The sequence below is a fragment of the Pleurodeles waltl genome, chromosome 12, assembly GCF_031143425.1.
Source record: "Pleurodeles waltl isolate 20211129_DDA chromosome 12, aPleWal1.hap1.20221129, whole genome shotgun sequence".
Taxonomy (NCBI): domain Eukaryota; kingdom Metazoa; phylum Chordata; class Amphibia; order Caudata; family Salamandridae; genus Pleurodeles; species Pleurodeles waltl.
In genome coordinates, this window is record NC_090451.1 from 569008535 (window position 1) to 569028940 (window position 20406).

The following is a 20406-nucleotide window of genomic DNA, read 5'->3' on the forward strand; positions in this document are numbered from 1 at the left end:
GACGCAGCTGTGCTTCTGTAGTTAAGGTTCACATTTTGCTCTGTAGCAAAACCATTTTTTACTAACTTTATTGCACCTTCACTATCTTAGATCGACTCAGAAAAGTTAAAGCACAGTAGCATGTCACGTTTGGTATAGGGGCTTCCCAATACCTGTCACTTTTTAAGGTAATGTGTATCTTCCTGTGGCAAACTCAAGCCTTGCAAAATGTTAAAATTTCTGGATGAAAGATTATCACATTGGTCATTCAGTGGCTTTGCTTGGTTTGGAAAATTTTCATCCAGTTATTCCTGTTTCATCCAGGTTTTCCTGGAAAATCTGAATATGTAATGTTCATTCACCTTTAATGAATAAACAAGAGAGTACATCTTGAACATGGATACTGAAAAAAGGGCACAGGTTCTACTTAGGTGCATGCACAGTAGAGATCCTCTTCCCCTCCCTTTGTATGTTTCTGAAAATATGGAGATACATAGGGACAAAATTAGCAATTCATCAGCAAAGCCAGTGATACATTGTGCATTAAGTATTTCCGCTTGTCATAAAAGCTGAGGTGTAGTGTAAAGCAAAAATAGAGATGTTTATCCCTAATCAGCTGTCCACAACTGGAGGAGGGGTAGGGAGGTTACAGGTACACCATGGCTTGCCAGGCCAGGCTGTAAAAACCTTTTTATGCTTTGAAAACAGGCCACAGAGAAATCTGTTTAACATGTTTCACCATCTAACCAGAAAATAGGGTGTGGTCTTTTCTTCCTCCCTCCCCTGCCTTTTCAAAGGATTTGAGAGGAATACATTCTACACCTACCTCTCCAACTGGCACAAGGACGGTAGAGTATTTACTCCCCATTAGGCCCCTCAGTTGCGTTGACCAATGATAGGTTGATTGTTTATCTTATCCCCCACTATGCATAAGGGCAGAGGGGCTTCCTATGCCCCTCCCCATGTCGAAGGGGGAGGGAGTTAAAAAAAAAAAAAGGTTCCCCCAGAAATGTGGTGTGAATTATAACCTGCCCCCTCCACTTTTATCTTTTTTACTAACCTCTCAACACCCATAGCACACTCACCCACTGCAGTACACTTTTCTAAGGAAGCATTTGGTCAACCTCTCCTCTTCATGACTCTGCTTTATCAAAAGTTGATAGGAGGTTAAAAAAAAAAAGGACATTTGTGCGCTACACTGTTGTTCCATGTTACACCAAATGCTGCAGAGCCATGAGGAATGGGGCAGATCACACTTGCCCCAGCGCCCTGTTGGCAACTGTGACCAGGGTGTAAGGGCAGGTTGTAGCTGCTGCACTCCTCCGTTCCTCTTTTAAGCTGCAGGACTTGAATTAGCAGGGCAGCTTAAAGCAGTCCTGAAAAGAAAATTGTTCCTGTCTTTGGGAACGATTGTGGAGAATGAATGGAAGTAGCCACCTCCAGCCCTTGGCACTGCATGGAGTATACTAAGGGTTCTCTCTCCTTCCCCTTAGGCACACTGGGGGCGAATACACACTATAATTGCTCTCCCACCATTGTGATGTGGCAGTAACTCACACTCCCTATGCTTATTCCCTGATTCCTTCAAAGAAGAAGGATGGAATCTCCCCAAATAAAGCTGCAGATAACCTTTAAATAAGGATTGCAAACGTCTTTGGGCGATCAAGTGAGGTGGAGGGAGGCCTGACCTCTGGAACATAAGATACCGCTGGCTGAGTATTGTCCCTGGAGGATGAGTCCCCGAAAGATCTACTGAAAAGTAGAAAATCAAGCAAAAACTTTTTTGCTGCAAAATGGAAGCAAAGCCCCTATATCCAGTTAATCTATAGGACAGTGGTGACCACACTGAAGGAATTTCTACGCATGCGAGTGAGCAGTGAGCAAAAGCAGTGAGCCTAGTGCTGTGCGCTGAATGGGTGCAGAGTGTAGTCTACCAGACACTGGGAAAGCCTGTAACCCCGTGCCTGGATGCCAAGACTGCAAACTGGAGTGGCAGTTAGAGGTGTGGCTGAGAGTGCGGGTGCGGAGTACTGCGGTTAAACGTGGGGGGAGCCCGCTTTGGTAAGTACACAGGCACTGGTGACAAGCCCACAACGAGTGAAAGCAGCTGGCAGTAAGCTTGTGCTGCTTGTTTGTGTGGGGGCACCTGCCAGCTAAATTGTCACTTCCCCATCCTCCTCGCCCCAACAAACCACTCATTCTCCTCAGCACGCCGGTTGCTGCATCTTCATTGCCCGCTTTCCTGTCCTACACGAATGTCCCTGTTGATTCTCCTCAGGCCTTCTTTCCCAACGACAGAATGCCCCAGACTGCTGGGAATGTCTTCGAGACAGATGCACAGAGGGGTGGAAAGTAAAGTCTCTTTGAACTGCACGAACAGCACCTACAGGAGCTGGAGTGTGTACAATTATGACCAAATGACCAAAGTTCAAGACCAAGCTCTCAACACCAAGCATTTTTTAGTATTGAACTTAGGGTAACAAGGCCGATCACCCAGTGTATATATTCGGCAAGATTCTTTACTTTTGACCCTGTCTCACTTTGTGTAAATACACCTTAGACCCACCTGAGACTTAGCCTATTTGGTCCACAGTGGGCCCACAGGGGATTTTAAATAGGAAAGGGGGCAGCACCCTACCAAGCAAAAATGTATTATAAAAGAAAAACAACATTTTCCCCTTAATCCCGGCAGTGGAGCCAGTGATCACAACTAAAAGAGGAAACCAATGGGATTCACCTAGAGAGGCGGAGCCCTCAAAGCACCTCCCTTACCCCATTCAACAGGATATTTCGATCTCAACAGAAAACACTGGGGTATCTGGGACTATAAGCTTCCCTGTGGTCGGCTCAGCCAGAATTGCTGGGGGAAATTATTATTCTGCATCATCAATATTTTCTGAAACACAAGCAGGATTTCATGACCTAGTTCAACATAGGAAGCATGGAAACAACTTGTGCAGCCCCTGAACTGACAGCAAAACTTAGTCTTCCCCCAAATAGCACTCTCTCCAGTGTCAATACTAACCTCCAGGTGAGTGAAACCAGGAGACCAGAGAATGGGAGACTCAGAGATAATTGAACTGTCCTCAACAATAGACCCTATTTCTCTTTTGCCGCCCATACCATTCTCCCTTCTGCACATGTTAAACACTTAACTATAACTATAGTGCAGTCATGGAAATGGTGGCCCAAGTGCACCATGAACAAGGCCTGAGGAATATAAAGCATCTCTTGTAGTTGTTAACTCCTCTACTCCCTGGGCAACATGTGATTCCCCATTAAGAGAGCCTGCTATTTTTACATTAAATGACATGGATGCTAGAAGCACTAGAACAGTCGAACACGGGACGCACTCCTGCGTTAAACATCAAGCAGGCAAATCTTAAATGTAGTTGCAATTCTCCAATGAACACCACTTTAATGTCAATTAGTTCGTCACTGTTAGGCGCTACTGAAGTAATCGCACAAACGTGGGCTGCAGTCAGTTGCCAACTCCATATTCAATATTGATTCAAAAATCGCCAACCTGGAATCAAAACTTAATGCAATTAAACAAAACTGTTACTGCGTCTGTGCTCGAATAGTTTATAAACTGTGTACCCTCCCAGAAATATTATATCAACTGGTGGAAAATTTAAAAACATCCAGTCTACATAAGTTTAACCAAGGGGTTACTTCAGGTGGATCTGAAATGCCTTTTGCCACTCCTCTTGGAACGGGCGGAGAGTTAAAATCTACTCCATATTCCAAATATCTGGTGAGGAGCGATGTGCACTGTGACAGCCATACACCATCTCCGGCTATGGACGACTTTTGTGAGGGCCTGAAGCCAGCGTCTGACCTGGACGACAAACACCAAATCTACATTGAATTGTCACAATCAGCTACACAAACCATTAACTGTTAACAAGGATAGAGAAAAAAGGGCTAGAGAAAAAAACACTTAACACGTTTGCCAAATTGAACACATAAAGATCAGCAGGCAGCTTCACCCAAAGCTCAACATCTCACCGAAAGTCTTTGTAGTTGTTAAGGAACTAATAAAATGCTAGGAAATGTCACCACCACAGGCATTGGTAGAGAGTGTTTTAGAACTATATGTAGTTAAAGAGCAGTGCAGGACCTAGCTGCAACAACACAAGTAGGTGAAAGTTCACCAGAAAGCAGAACACAGCTCAGCAAGTTTCAGTTAAATGGAAAAATGTGTTCGATGACTGTGTGGCTGTAGATACCCATGCTGTGCGTTATCCTGCCGTCTAGTGTTGGGCTTAGAGTGCTGCAACTTGTTTTTCTTCAAGAAGGCTTTTCGAGTCACGGGATTTAGTGGCTCCTCCTTCTTGGTGCTACTACGCATGGACATTGAGTTCTTTGTTAGATTGTTTGTTTTTTTCTCCTCAGTCGGGTTCCGACGTGTTTCTGCTCGCTCCGTATTCACTCGCTCCGGTTCGAGATTCATTTCCATCTTTACTTTCCGTCAACAGTATTGTATTTTAATTGCTTTTCTTACTAATAATGTACATTTCCAAACACGTTTTCTTGGGGTGGGCCTCGTCTGGCCACGAGCCCATTTCCTTGTGGCATGGAAGAATGACACCCTAATGAAACGGACGCCGTTTAGATTTTGTCCTCAGTGCTATGCCAAATTTCCAAACACAGATCACCATTGAGTGTGTAGCCTCTGCTTTTCTCCAGACCATAACTAGGCCACCTGTGTCGCTTGTCAGTCGTTTCGGTTCAAGAAAACACTTGGGGACGAAGAGCTTGCAGACTGAAAATGGCACACTCAACACAAGTCAGCACCCCGGATATTTTCAGAGAGGAGTTTGCACAAGAGGAGCTGGAGCAACAGGGGACATTATTAGTCAAAGACGCATGACATGCAATCCGACATCAAGAGCCAGGACATCACTTTGGCACAAGTTGTGAGTAAAAAAAAACCTGCCCCTCCACCTTCCACAAAGACAGTTAAAAGACTCACAAAAGAAGTCACCTGATCACCACTGCCTTTGGTCCATGGTAGGTAACGGAAACTGGATTTAAGTGCCCCACTGTCGGCTTGGCTCAGAAACTCCGAAAGAGTGAAGTTATGTCTTTACAATCGGCCTCTATTCCTTCGGTCTGACCACATCAATCCAAAGGTTCGGTATGTAAAAATTCAGAGCTATAAATTTCGGTGCCATCAACTTCTGCACCAAAACTTTCGGCACCTAGCAAAACAATACTATCTGCCCCTTCTGGATCGAAGGTTTGACACAGACATAACATTTTGGCGCCGAAAACAGCCAAATCTGACCATTCATCAGCTTTTTTTACTCTACTTGAACCAATTTTACAGACAATGAATACTAAGAAGTAGAAAATACAACCTGATAAGGACACAGGCAGAATTGTGGCTTCTCCCACCGTTCATGTAAAATAGAATCTTTCTTTTCAGGAGGCTCTCGAAACCTCACCTCCACCAAAAAAGCCACATAAGGAAAATACTTCTTACTGCAACAGCAGCGGCAGTTCCTTTACAAGAGCCACCACCTTCTCTCTCCTCCAGCTCAGTCACCTAGCTCTGATGTGGGTGGGGAATACACACCACAGGGTTCACCTGTATGTGGTAGGGAAGAGCAAGAGGATACTCCACAAGACCCTGACCAATGGGATACTTATCATACAGACCCAAGTATGGATCCAAATATCTATCCTGCCCGCCTCTTACCTCCAGAAGACACCACTGGCTATCAACAAGTAATACCCTGGGCTGCAGCATGTCACAATGTGCAATTACATAAAGACCCAATAGAGGAAGACATTTTATTTGATACCCTCACTTCAACACATAAGGACAGACAATTGCCCATTGTGTTGCTTTAAATTCCCAGGACGTTATCAAAGAACCTGTGTGCTCCTGTATCATTACCATCTGAGCCAATATTCATCCGATCCCAAATGCCACCAGATTCCATTTTTACTACAGCTGCCAGGAAATTGGTAAATAGTGAGGCTACTGGAGATTCTCCTCCAGAGAAAGAGTCAAAAACTTAATGCAACGGGAAAAAGGGTTGCTGCGCAAACGGGCAATTACTGGCGTATTGCTAACACTCAAGCAGTACTTGCTAGATATGATATGGCACACTGGGACGAAATAGAAGACATCCTTCAGCACCTCCCAGACGGATACCAGAAATGTGCACAGCATATAGTCTCTAAAGTTCAGACAATTGCAAACAATTCAGTTAGATGAGCACTAGATGCGGCTGACACAGGTGCACGAGGGGTCAATACCAGTATACTCCTTAGAAGACATGTCTGGTGAAGGTGCTCTGATTAAGCTGTCCTCAATATGCCTTTTGATGGAGAGCACCTATTTGGGACCCATGTTGACTCGACTCTAGAAAAACTAAAAAAAGACCCTGACACTGCTAAAGAGATGGGTGCCTTACAAAACCATCCAAACAGTTTTTTTTTTTGCCACCTATTATAGAGGGATGGCTACAAAGCAACCACATTCTCTGATCACTCAAATCTGCATCAGCGCCAGTCCTCTTCCTCCAACTCCAGAGGGTTTTTCAGAGGTACATATAAAGAAAACAGCCCCAAGAGCAGGAGAAAAACCACCAACACTTGTGGTTCACCCCCACAAGCAAACATTGAATACCTCCATATTAACTCTCCTCATTCCACTCCAGTAGGGGGGGTGTCTTCAATTTTACCACCAACAATGGATAGACATGACATCGAACCTATGGGTCCTATCCATTATCCAACATGGTTATTGTGTAGAACAGTGGTTCCCAACCTGTGGTCCGGGGACCCCTGGGGGTCCGCGAAGCCTCCTCAGGGGGTCCGCGACAAGTCAGAAAATGAAATAACATTAACAGATTAGATCTCCAGCTCCCAGTAATGACTCAGTGGGGGGTCCCCGGATCCCAGTAATGATTCAGTGTTGGTCCCTGGGTTCCAATAATGATAAAGTGGGGGGCCACAGAAGTCATAAGGTTGGGAACCACTGGTCTAGAACTCAAAACAAAATAAAATGATGGACGGAGTGTTGAAAACACACACCCCTAGTTACATACCTGGGTTTAATCTGTCGTTATTTTGCTTGCCACATCACCCCAGTTTGGACCCAGCCATATGCAAATCAGTCTTGACCTTGTTCCCCATGGTATTATATTGATTCGGAATGGGTGGTAGAACGTCCTGCTTAGTGAATATGTATTGCACAGGTCACACTTTGTGACGCCCTCCAATTGGTTACATTTTCATGGATAGATAATGTAAGGGTCAGCAGAGCACCATTCTTCAAAATATATGTTGTAATTAAAGCAATCTGAGTTTTTTAAAGGGCATAGCTTTGCTTTGAAAAGTAAAAGGCTGTCCCCCCCTTAACCACTGGCTACTACCATGATTTACAAAAGGGAAGGGGTCCAACGGGGACCACTTCTCCTTTGCAAGCGTGTTGTTACCCAAACTTTGGAGTCTTCAACTTTTCAGGGGTTTGTAACAGGAACTACAGAAGCAAACTGTTGATACATAGGACTAAAATTCAGAATTTCATAGGGACACCTATAAAATGTTCCTCGCAAATTTGAAATTGGTAGCAATTTCTGAACTCGTTTAAAGAATCGTAAACATTTTTTAGAATCATTTAATGGATTTAGGGCATTCAAAACATGTTTTTAGTGATCGGAAACCTTACCAATGTATCAAATCAGAGCATTTGTGATTGAAAAAAAAACATTAGTACATGTGCCCTTGTCTCGTGTTTCATCCTATCTGATAGAGACCTTGTTCTCATACGATGTCGGTGACGGATCCTTATTGGGTTTGTCTGTGGTGTCTCGAGCGCGACCACGACCCGTAGTCGTACTCCGAGTACCGGGCCTTGCACCCGAAGGCTTTGAGGGAGCGGTCCATAAAGCTTATGGCGGCCTGGCACTCAACACCGCGTAGGTCCCAATTTCGCTCGAGCGGAAGGTCTTGAGATCGGTCGCGGAGTCATCACCACTCTTCCAAATCCTCGGGTCAAGGTAAGAAGAAGTCCAAGAAGTCCCATCGCTCTCCGACTTCGCCCCGTCGCTCGGCCGACGCGACGCGGGAAGAGCGTCCACACACAAGGCTTCTGTCCTCAGAGCCTGTGTCTGGGTCAGCTCTGCGCTTCCGCAAGTTTCCCGGAGCTGGAGCGACCCCCGCCCAAATTAAAGAGTTTTATAAGGCTATGCGCCTCATATTTGGGTGGCCCGACCTCGATACGGCTCCTTCAGGCCCAAGGGGTTCGGCTGAAGGGCTTCCGGGTTACGCGCTGGCGGCTTCGGCTCCGGCCACGGAGGTCATCTCCGGATCTGTGTGAGGATCCGCACCGGCGCCGGTGGCACCATGGAGACCTTCCCCAGCGCCTGATGTCGGTAGTGCCCACTATCGACCTCGACCCAATTCTTATCCCCGACGACTCAGAGTCGGAGCGGCGTCGGGCGATGCCGCCTTTGACTCGATGGGGCCTTTTCGCCCCAGGTCGGATTCGGACCCTTTTTCTTATGGGTACGAATATGGGGAGGGGTTGGAGGGGTCCCTGGATATTTATGAATACCAGGACGAGCCTTCTATGGACTGGGCTCAGGAATTGGGTGAAGCCAGTGGTCTGGATACTTCTCCTGACGCTGGCATGCTGTCTCCTTCTACCGTGGCTACGGCGGAGGGAGCAGCTTATGGTATGGTGGTCAGTAGGGCAGATGAGGTCCTTGGTCTCGAGCTTCCCACTGTTGAGGTCAGGTCTAATCTCCTGATGGAGGTGCTTCAGCCTGGGGCTTTTACTTCAGAACCCATTTTGCCGTTTAATGAAGCCCTCACCGATGTCCTTTTGGGTACATGGTCCAAACCCAACACATGGGCTCCTGTGAATAGGACTATCGCACACCACCATCGGCCCACTCCAAACGACCCTAAATTCCTGTCCCAACACCGCATGCCTGAGAGTCTTGTTATCCAGGCTTCCTCTTCTTCAGGCGTATTCCCTTCCGCACACCCGGATAGGGAATCCAAAAGGCTGGAACAGTTTGGCAAGAAGTTGTTTTCTTCCTCCAGTCTCGCGCAGCGGTCTGTGAACACCGCATGGATTTTGGGCCGCTATACCCACTCTTTGTGGTATACGGCTGCGCAAGTCCTGCCGCAGTTACCCGAGGATGCCTGTGCTATCGTCTCCCAAGCTGTGAGCGATGGGAGAGATGCGGAAAAGTTCACAATTCATTGTGGGCTGGACACAACCGCCTCTCTGGACAGATCGGTTGCAACAACGGTGGCCTTAAGATGCCACGCCTGGTTACGTACTTCTCTTTTTTCTGGGGATGTCCAACAGTCACTCATGGACATGCCCTTTGATGGCTCCCGTCTCTTCAGAGACAAAGCGGACTCAGCCTTGGAGAGATTCAAGGATTCCAGGGCTACGGCTCGGTCCCTCTGTCTTTCCTCTGCCCCTCGCCCACCACAGTCCGCTTTTCGCTCCTTTCGTGGCCACAGAAGGGGCTCCCTGTTGCGTCCTCCACCCAGCCACCCTACCACGCATGCTGTTCAGCCTCTGCTTGGCCGGGGATGCGGAATCCCACATGACCATAGGTCTGCCCAGTCCACCTCTGCCGCCACTGCAGCCTCCAAACCCTCCTAGTCCATCCCCACACTCCCGTCCAGTTGGTGGCAGGATTCGCCATCACCTGCCCCACTGGGAAAGCATCACCACAGACAGGTGGGTTTTGCAGATCGTTAGAAAGGGCTACTCCCTGCCTGTCGACTCTGCTCCACCACCCATGCCACCATCCTTCACTCACCTTCCAGAGGATCATTTGGCGCTTCACCGCCAGAAAGTCGCAGCTCTCTTGGCCAAGGGAGCTATGGAAAAGGTCCCTGTGCTAGAAATAGGCCGTGGTTGTTATTCCGCTACTTTCTGATACCAAAAAAGGACAAGGGCTTGCACCCTAGCCTAGACCTTCGGGACCTAAACTACCTCCTCAAGAAGGAGAAATTCAAAATGCTCACCCTGGCTGAGGTTCTGTCTGCCTTGGACCCAGGAGACTGGATGGTAGTGTTGGACTTGCAGGACGCTTATTTCCACATCCCCATACTGCCTGCCCACAGACGTTACCTACGATTCGTAGGAGGTCACAAGCACTTTCAGTTTACCATGCTCCCCTTCGGCCTTACCAGCACCCCTCGGGTGTTCATGAAAGTGATGGCAGTGGTTACAGCTCATCTGCGCAGGTTAGGGGTCTCAGTCTTCCCCGACCTCGACAACTGGCTGTTGAAGGCAGACTCGCCCCAGAAAGTCGTCTCCAACTTTCAGACTACGGCGAACCTCCTGCACACGCTTGGGTTCACTATAAACGTGCCAAAGTCACACCTGATTCCCTCTCAGTCGCTCCCTTTCATCGGAGCGGTTCTCGACACAGTGCAGTTTTGGGCTTATCCTCCCGAAAAGCGAGTCCAAGACATTCAGGCTATGATTCTGATCTTTCGGCCTCGGTCTTTGGTTTTGGTCAGGCTGGCGCTGAGGCTGCCGGGCCTCATGGCCTCCTGCATCCTGCTAGTGACACATGCCAGATGGCATATGCGGGCTCTGCAGTGGGACTTGAAGTTCCAGTGGCGCAGCATCAGGGAACTCTCTCCAACCTGGTCCAGATCTCGAAGGGGACGATGAAAGACCTGCAGTGGTGGCTTTCGAATCCGCATTTGGTCCCCTACAAATCCCTCTCCCTTCCCCACCCAGATCTATCTATAGTGACAGATGCGTCACTTCTGGGTTAGGTCGGCCACACGGGAGAGGCGGAGATCAGAGGACTCTGGTCTCTAGCGGAGTCTGGGCTCCATATCAATCTGCTGGAGCTCCGGGCGATCAGGCTTGCGTTGAAAGCATTCCTCCCCTCTCTCATAGGGAAAGTGGTGCAGGTGTTCACAGACAATACTACCGCCATGTGGTACTCCAACAAACAGGGCGGAGTAGGGTCCTGGACCCTTTTCAGGAGTAGGGTCCTGGACCCTTTTCAGGAGGCACTACGCCTCTGGACATGGCTGGAACATCAGGGCATTACCCTGATGGTTCAACATCTGGTGGGCTCCCTCAAAGCGGAAAGTTGTTAAAATAAACTGATGTCACTGCATGAGGGCGGCATCTATGTACTACTCCTGACGTCATCACGGCAACCACGACGCCCGCGGAGTCGACCAATGCCACCTGCAGACATGCAAGGTTATTGCTTGAAGAAAAATCTCCGGTTCCAGTCTGACGCATGGGGGAAATTCTAAGGTAAGGAATCTGCGACTAGAATATGTCTCTACCAGATACTTCGTTACAGAAAGTAACTTGAACTTTACTGTCCTTTTTTTCTGTTTTTAAAAAAAGGGATTTTTTTGACGGTATCGTAGTAACTGTTTTCACCTTAAACAAAGCACACTGGAGACATGTACATTGTACAAAGAGATGTCTAAATGTCGTCATTGTAAATGCTATTCTATCCAGTGCTGGAACGGGGTAAAATATATTCCGGGAACCCAGTATTTGGGGATTATGGTGTGGCAAAAGAAAGTGAATGGAGTTATGAGAGGTGGAGGCATGAAACTCCAAGTCTAACAGTCACCTTATACATTTTTTTTTTAAAAACTCTGCCACAAAGAAATTGTCAACAAGGACAAATTTGACTGTAAATTGGTTCTGGCTTAATCGGTCCCAAAGGCATAATGCACCTGCCGCAGAGATCTTTGTGTGCCCAACAAATCTCGGGGATGATAATAACGGTGAGATAACTTCGATGATTAATGCACTTGATAGACTTTCCTGTGTTTTGTCTAGTCTCCGTTGTGACTCATAAAGTAGTATAGAGTGTAAATGTGTCTCCTGCAAAGCGCATTATGTAACACACTGCCTCTATACACCTCTCGCACCACAGTTGCCACTCCTCCACCTCTTGTTTGCCCCAATCTAACTTGCGCGTGCATAGCTTTCTTTTCTACAAATCACCCTTTCACATACTTTTCTTCCTGCTCCATACTCCCATTTTTATTTCATTCTCAAAAGAAAGTATTTTCTACAGCTGGAAAATAACTCAAGGGTCTATAGTGTAAACAGTACAAGGTGAAGAGAATATGCATCTTTTGTATGCATCTAATTCCCCACTGCAGTGTGCATGGCAACCACACAATGCTCGGTTTGCAGTCGGTGAGTCAGTTTACACTCACTCAAGTGTGAGAATCCTTTTCACCTTATTTTAGTGAGACTAGCACAATAAGTAACACTTCATATGATCACAATATTTTCTTTCTGTTATGCATCCTACTTGACAGAGATCAACTTCAAAGGGCCAAAATATTTGGGGTGAGTGAAATGTGTGATTTTCTATAGGGTAATTAATAGAAAATACCACAAAATTAAGCAGAATTACCTATAATTATGCAAAATATATCTTGTATTCAAATCGTTACCGAAACAATACATTCAAGTAAAATTCAACTCGAAAATGTAATTTCCAGTTGATTTCAGGTTGCTTGCATTCAAAACGTTGCTGTTTACGTTCATATTTGAAGTTTTGCGTTAAAAAATTAATTGGTTTGCTAGGGTAGATAATCTACCTGAAATATTTGTTGACCGTCGACATTAAAGGAACTGCTGCTTGTGTTCAAAACACTGCAACTCTTAATCCGGTTTGTAGTTTCACACTCAAAAAATACCTGAATATTCTGCTAGGGTAAAAAAAATCCTGAAATGCCATCTATGTTCATAAAGTACCTGAATGAATCACAAAATTACACGATGTGGCATAATGGCAATCTTGGTAATTTCACATAAATGTTGTTTTGCTAAATTCCCAAAATTGTGCTGGTGTAATTTAAAGTTCTCCCTGGCCTATTAAATTCCTCTTCTGCTGCTCAATTATAAATACCAGGATTATATCTGGTCATGTGCACCTTTTTACCTTCTGTTTGCCTTCTGAGGAAGTCAGAAAAACACCCACAGGGTTTTTACTTGTGTATCCTCAAGCTTTGTATGTTTGATAAGTCAAACAAGAGAGTGTTTATATTTTCAGGTGATCTCACAAGCAGGTAGAGCCCCCCCTTCTTTTTTATCCATTTAAGCAGAGATGTACTTGAAATCCACAAAAGAAGCATATAATGCACTCCCTGTGTCAAAAGCAAAGAGAAGGACACACATCGCAGCCTGCTGTTTGATGCCATAGCTTTCTCTAAAGATATTCTTCAACATTTTCAGTTGGGCAAAGCCCATTAATTAGGCTTTCTGTGTTTGAGAAAGAAACAAAAACTGCTAGTCAAAAAAGAACACCCAAGATCCTAACCTTAGAGACTTGAATTGGTACAGAAATCTTGCCCTGCATACCAATCAAGCACTTTTTTTTAAATGACTTGATGGATTGGCCGAGTTAGGATCACATTTGATTAGTAGCTGAGTATTGTTAGCCTAAGTATGGTAAAGCTGAAAAAGTGAATTAAGTCACACATACTACGTATATGAAGATTAAATAGAAGGAGGGATAGGACAGATCCTTGAAGAACTCTATAGCTTACCCCCACTTCTGAGGGGAACCGGCGGCAGCCAGTAAGAATGTAATGGTTGACCGTATTAAAGTCAGGCAATAGGTCCAACAGGATCAGTTACACTGCTTGCCTCTCAACCTGCCATATGCAAAGTTGATCTAGAATGGCCAGTATAACGGACTTCATGCTGTGACTGGGATGGAAGCCTGCCTAACCCTCATGTAGAAGGTTGTGGATTTCAAAATGGCAACAGGCTAATACGGAGAAAATTCTTTACCTGATATGTACTGAGCCCTTGTGTGTGAGCCGGGACATGGTAATGCACCTCTACCTGTGACCTCTCCAGAGGCTAGAGAGGTCTTAATACCTTGGCAGAATATGGAGCAGAGGAGAAGGTATTAGGCACTTGTAAATATTCACCGGGCAGTGATTGTGTGGGAAGCCATACTTAATGGAAATTAAAAGTGAGTTGATTTTGCACTCACTCATCAAATAAAGAGTAGATACAATTGCTGCAGAGGGACAGATGTGGGCTCAAGGAAGGGACAGGAGTTTTCTTGTTTTTCGTCTCATCCTCTTCAGAAATGGAAACTATTTTGGAAGAGACACTGCCATATTTTACAAAAACGTTGCAGGGGAGACAATAACAAGGCAGTCATCAGGAGGAGCAAAGAGCTAACTACATTCGAAAGGCTGCAAGAGAAATTGGAAGACGACGCCAAGCAAGTCACGATAAGTGTGAACTTTAACCTATGTAAGAGTGATGCTGAGATGCTTATTGGAGACCATTATCAAGAATAAAGAAGTTATAAACAACTCTTCATTGGCGATGTGACTATTTTTTGTTATTAAACGTATGGATTTTGTGAAGACTAAAATTTCTTGACATAAAGAATATACTATTTGTCTTCTGGCATTCCAAACTTTTGAGACGTACGACCTCCGCTGTTAGTTTGTCACAATTAAATCATGTAGTTTGCCAGTTCACTCGCACAAAAATATGTCTATATAAAACATGGGAGCCTGCAATCCCCTGTATGAAAACTGACCTCTAGTTTCCTTATTAGAGGTGCCTTCTGACATTCCTAGTCAACTGTATTAAAGAAATGTCGTAGCCACTCAACTGTAATAAATTAAAACAAAATGTGGCTTGTCCTTGTGAGTAGGAATTTGATACTTAAATATGTTTATAGTCTTTTACGCTTTAGGTAACTATAGGAAAGATGGTCTCTCGGAGCATGTTTCTCCACATTCTAAGTTGCTGCTTTTTTTAAATCTTACTTATATATATTTTCAACAAACATCTGTTTTTTTTTTTAAACTTTGCACTAAAATGCGCAAAGTTTATTTTTCATGTTTACAAATATCCTATTTCTTTCATATGAAACAGTAGCACTACAGGACTTCAGCATTTTTTTAGGACAGGTGATGGTATAACAACAGTGTATTATAAGGAATAAAGTACCCCCTGTGTTATATTATGAGAATTTTTCAAGTCAGCTCGGAGTTCCATGACCTTATAAAGGAACTCTGCTGTCAGACTCATTCCTCTACATGGTCACAGACCTCCTCAGTGACATGCAGTACCTTTATAATAATGTACATTAGGGGTACTTTATCCCATATCTTGTATAGGAATGTACTGTGAATCTGCATTATGTCAGACAGTATCTCTCATCATGACGTATAGTTATGGCAGTCAAAATAGTTATGACAGAACAAGGCATTCTGACCTGTTTAACACAGAGAAACCAGAAATCAACTTTTTTGACAGTGCACTTTCACTTCTTGCTTCTTGAGTTATGATAAATTGAGGAAGGCATGGGTTGGCAATAACAGTTGTTCCTCTGAATCATGGACACTCGCTCTTGAAGGAGGCCACTCTGTGAGACTCGAAGTATTGCACAAAAATGGTAGCACGAGTATGCTTGTAAATGTTTTACTCCTACTGTTTGTTACCCCAGTGACTGCCTAGATCTGTGTATTCTGTTATGAGAGCATGGAACTGATAAGTAATAAATAAATAAAAGGATCTATACCAATGTATGTAGCTTATCCTGGCCCTGAATCAGAAAATCATGTTAGTACTTATTTGTCAGTATGCTTTCTGTGGTTTTACATTCATGTGCTATTCTTTTCCTTTGGTTGTGCATAATTGTCGCTGAGATACTGTATTCACTCCATGTGCACTGTTACTCTTGGTCTTATTGTGTGCTAGGCCTTTACACCAAAACAGTTGTGTTTTTGCTTTTGTCTCCTCTAGGCCGCTGCAAGTTGTAAGGACACACACTGGGTCGCAGAAATCTGCCTCCAGGGTCAGTAGGATGTTCTCCATGTCGCATAAGTCCCCCTCTCCTAAAGTGCCGCAGCCTGAGCGTTTAGATGAGGTGTATGAAGCTCTCAAGAAGGGCTTGGGGTAAGATGTGTCTTTATGTTCACCCTATGATCTATAGTCCTAGATTTCTACTGTGTACAGACAAGTGGCAAATTCACATTGTGCACTCCCTGCTTCCTTGCAGTACGCCTTTCTGGCCTCCAACAGTTCTTCTTTGCCCGTGCTCTTCCACCTCATCTTTATCTTTGCCCCATCCGCAGCTATGACCAGCTCTGTCCCTTTGTCCTCCCCATCCACTTATCCAGACCCTTTATGCCTGGCGCTGCCCCTTTCCCAAAGAATTCTGATTCCTACTAAATGTTTTTATGTGTGGGTCTCTGTACATACGTGATGGTGTTCTATTCTTTACAAAATAATTCGAATTGCACTAGCATTTCCAGTTTGGAGAACAAAAAATATGACTTGAACCAACGTAATGCACTGGTGCAGATGATAGAAAAAAGACAATGCACTGGAGCATAATTTAAGAACAAAAATCTCACTGCAGCCTATCCACTGTCATTACCTTGCACCGGAGCACATGCTCTGATGGTCCACATCCATTCCTTCCTGAAGAAACTGAAACCAGAGAAAATGTTTGCAGAGGAGACTGTGTACTCACAGTGGCACGTTCTTACAGGACATGACAAAGAAGCAGTCGAACATGAAATTCCCCTCTGATGCAAATATGTTGAATAAAAATAACTTACCAGGCAGAATGGTCCTGTAAATTAAGCATTCACGTCTGTCCTTCACTGTGAAAGGTAGCAAATGAACTGTTATCCTGACAAGGCCAAGTCAGCTTTCCGTCCTCTGGGGTCACAAAATTGAGTAGTATTAAATTAGTAAATAATAATGTGTTATTTATAGCAGCATGTGTTACCTAAAGTGCTTTGAAGCGACAAAAGGGTGGTATGAAGCTCCACAAAATCAAGTGTATGTTATTAGTATTGATACGCCTCTCCATCTCTGGCACTGCAGTTTTTTGATTTGACATTTATGAATAGATGTTGGTGAAATAAAAGCACTGCAAAGTTTTTAGGTTTCCCCTACAGACAACTGTCTGTTGTCGAAAAACCTATTGAGCACAATATGAATACTTAAGGTTGGCTTTGGATCAGTCCATTATTTACCGTAGGTTGACTTTCTTGTAAATCCTATTTATTTGCATCATATTTAACTGTTCTCCTTCCTTTTCTTGTGTTTCCCCATCCTTATTATGGGGTGACTCTGATCCTCCCATTGCTTACAGTCAGGGAACTTTCAGCACTTCATGGGAGTGACTGTTCTTTCTTGATTACCCCTTCACACCACCACACTCTCCATGTTGCTCCTCCACCCCGCATGTCCGTTACTAACTCCATCCCTTCCTGTCCAGTTTGGCTATTTTCTTGTCCTTAGTCTGCCGGCCAACCCCCTCTCCCCCCACTCCCAGCCCAAAACACACCTCTGCTGTCACTCCCCTGGACCTCCCAGTTCCTTCTCTTTTTGTTGTTTATTTTTAGTTAGGTCTAGCAGCTACAGTTTGATACTAGTGCCACCAGGAAGTTCCTTTCTTTATTTGCACTTTTGCACACTTTTTATATATACTTCCTAATTTATTGCTTTCATGGTGGGCATTCGCCATCTTACAACGGTAACTTAAAATTAATAACTTTGAGTCTATGTTGTGCAAGCGTGGTGATGCATGTGCATACATATGTCCTCACACTGAGGCCAATAACCAAAATGGCAGTTGTGTAATAATGTATGTGAGTGGATGTGTGGTGATGCAGGATGTACATAAGTCATCACAGTGGTGCCAGCTTTTGTTTTTTTTACCGAAGCTGTTCAGCTTCAGCAACAGTCTTTTTCCCTTTTTTGCAAGTGCAGTTCAACATCGGTTACAACAAGGATGGTTACCATAAAACATTTAAGTCGTACTACTGTGAGCCAGAAAGCGTGCACTGAGACAATGTAAAAAAATGTGAAATAAACGTTCTAATATTAGCATGCCTTTATATAGGCATACCTATTATCGCGCTCTTTTGGCGGGTGTCAACCTCATTTGACTCACATGCACCTTCCTGATAAACAGAATGCCTACATCATCTCTTTAAAACTATAACACCCTCCAAAAATGTTCATTCATTCTTCATTCACCTTGAAAGAATCATCCCCTTTACCAACTGCCTACACCCACAGTTTGGAGTCAACAGGTTGAGACTTTTGGAGAGGGCTTGCTGCTGTCACAGTCTTGCAGCTTTTTAGTGCTGTAAATAACAGTTGTTACATTTGACTTAGTCTGCAGTACTCCATTTGTCAATTTCTTGAGGATGGGCATATTTACCTTTCCAGTACTCATTTCATTAGCTTTCTATAAAGGGCTCCTCTGTAAGGCTGGGGCCCGGGGCCAGTGCCCACTTTGCCTGTGTCATAAATGTCTCTGTGGAGATGAACTGGAGAAGATTTTCAGGAAGTCTTTCAAAAGTCAAAAACATGTCCAGCCTTTCCGTCACAGGCCGAAATCTTGGGAAGGCAGTAGACAAAGTCCGGGTCAGTTCTGGAAGCGAAGGGATGATTTCCATGCAAAAGCGCTCCAGGTTCCTGCATAAGGGTTCCCAATCTAGTGGTGCCTCGCGTCCATCTGGTGCTAAGGGTGGGCCTAAAACAGTTTTCCCAACTAGTCTGGCCTCCCTTTCTGTCCAGTAGGGGGGCACCTGGGTCAGTTCTTTGGAGTTTGGAAGTTTGGATTTCAGACAGTTGGGTTCTTCAGGTTGTGCCTCATGATGTTCCTCTAGATTTTTCCCCACTGTTTCCGGAGCCCCACTTCTTTCTGACCACCTGGCCTCGAAATTCAGCGAAGAAGGTATTGCCTCCCTTGTCCTAAAGCAGGCCCTCGTCACAGTTTCACCTCCGGAATGGGGTTGCAGTTGTTATTCTCGTTTGTACCTGGTCAGGAAGGTCACAGGGGGTTATTGAATGATCAGAGACCTGTGTTTCCTTAACTGTTGCCTTCCGACACTGCACTTCAGGATGAACACCTTTCAGCAGATGAAATGCAGCGATGCAGCAGATGAAAAGATGAAATGCTGCGATTTGAGTCTCCCCTTACATCCTCTGACAGGCACTGTACTGGTGGTTGAATCCTCCTTCTCTGGAACTCCCGCTTTGCTATCCAGATCCTCTGATTTTGACTACCAAATGCCGGCAGCTTGGGGTGGGGGCCGTGCTGGGAGATTTCACTGCTCAAGGTCTCTGGACCAAGGTGGAGAGTTCAAGGTCATCCAATTGGAACGAGCTGAGGAGAAGTTTGGAATGTTCTACTGTTCTTCTCGGACAACCTCCGGGGTCACTTGGTGATATTATGTGTGGACAGCAAGTAGGGAGGGTGATGTCATACATCAACCGCCAGTTCTGCACCAGGCCCTCCTCCCTCAAAGTTCTTGCTCGCCTCATTGTGTCCTGGGCAGAGACCAACCTTCTTGGGTTGAGGACCATCCACAATCAGTGGGTGCTGAATTGTCAGGAAGATCTGCTGAGTCGGGAATTCCCATCCTTCCTGGAGTTTGGTCTGGCCCCTTCATTGTTCTCCCAGATTTGCAGGCATTGGGGCGTCCTGGTGGTGGTTCTTTTTGCTACTCCTCTGAATTTCAAGCTTCCACTTTTTTTCTACAGGTGTCCTGGGAACTGATGCCCTGACTAGTCCTTGGCCTCCAGATCTTTTCTATACTTTCCAACCGATTTCCCTGAGCCAGAGTTTTGTGACTTGTCTGCTCCGGGAATTGACAGAGGTGGTGGTGGTCCTTACTTGTTGGATTCGTAGGCCTCGGATCCCACTTTTCAGGCTTCTGGCTTTGGAACCAGAGTGGCTTCTGCCTCTAGAGCCAACTCCCCTGTCTGTCCCTCTCTTACTCTGCAGATTCTGGCTAAGTTACGTCTCTCGGTCTGGAGATTGAGAGGGAGGGTATCTTGCTACCCTTAAACTTTAGTGATGCTCTATTAAGACATTTCAGCCCCCCCCAAGATAATCCGTTTTCTTTCGAGTGCATGGCCTCTAGACTGTTCCAGGGTTTCCACCTTCTTAGACCCTTTTCCTCCTTGGGATCTGCCTGTGGTCCTCACTTTATGATGTCTTTGAAGTCAGGGTCACTTAAGTTCCTTACTTGAAGTGCTTTTTTTTTGTGGCCATTACTATGGCCAGACATTTAGGGAAACTTAATATCCTGGTTTGTTGACATCCTTACCCGAGTGTCTTTGATGACAGGGTCATTCTTTCTCTAGATCCTAAGTTCCTGCCGAACATAGATTGTTCCTTTCACTATGAACGAGACATTGTTCTCCCAGTGTTGCTGCATGATGCTTTAGTGTCTGATCCTTCTTTGTCTCTGTTGGATGTGTCTGTGATTTAAAGATTTATCTTGCATGGACTTCAGAGTTTCGCCATTCTGAGAGTCTTTTTCTCAACTTTGGTCTTTTGGTTCTGGACTATTGATGGCCGCTAACTCTTCCTCTAAGCGTTCTTCTGCTGCCCTAGCACCTGTGTGCCTTTG

General features: G+C 45.1%; 1 protein-coding gene across 3 annotated transcripts in view; it reads left to right on the forward strand.

Annotated features, from left to right (window-relative positions):
* The window catches only part of RIPOR1 (RHO family interacting cell polarization regulator 1), a 1174702-nt gene that overhangs the window by 98591 nt on the left and 1055705 nt on the right, over positions 1–20406 (forward strand). For all 3 annotated transcript variants that reach the window (XM_069217674.1, XM_069217675.1, XM_069217673.1), the window contains exon 3: positions 15764–15916. In XM_069217674.1, the coding sequence (XP_069073775.1) occupies positions 15764–15916 (153 nt within the window). The remainder of the gene's footprint in view (positions 1–15763; positions 15917–20406) is intronic.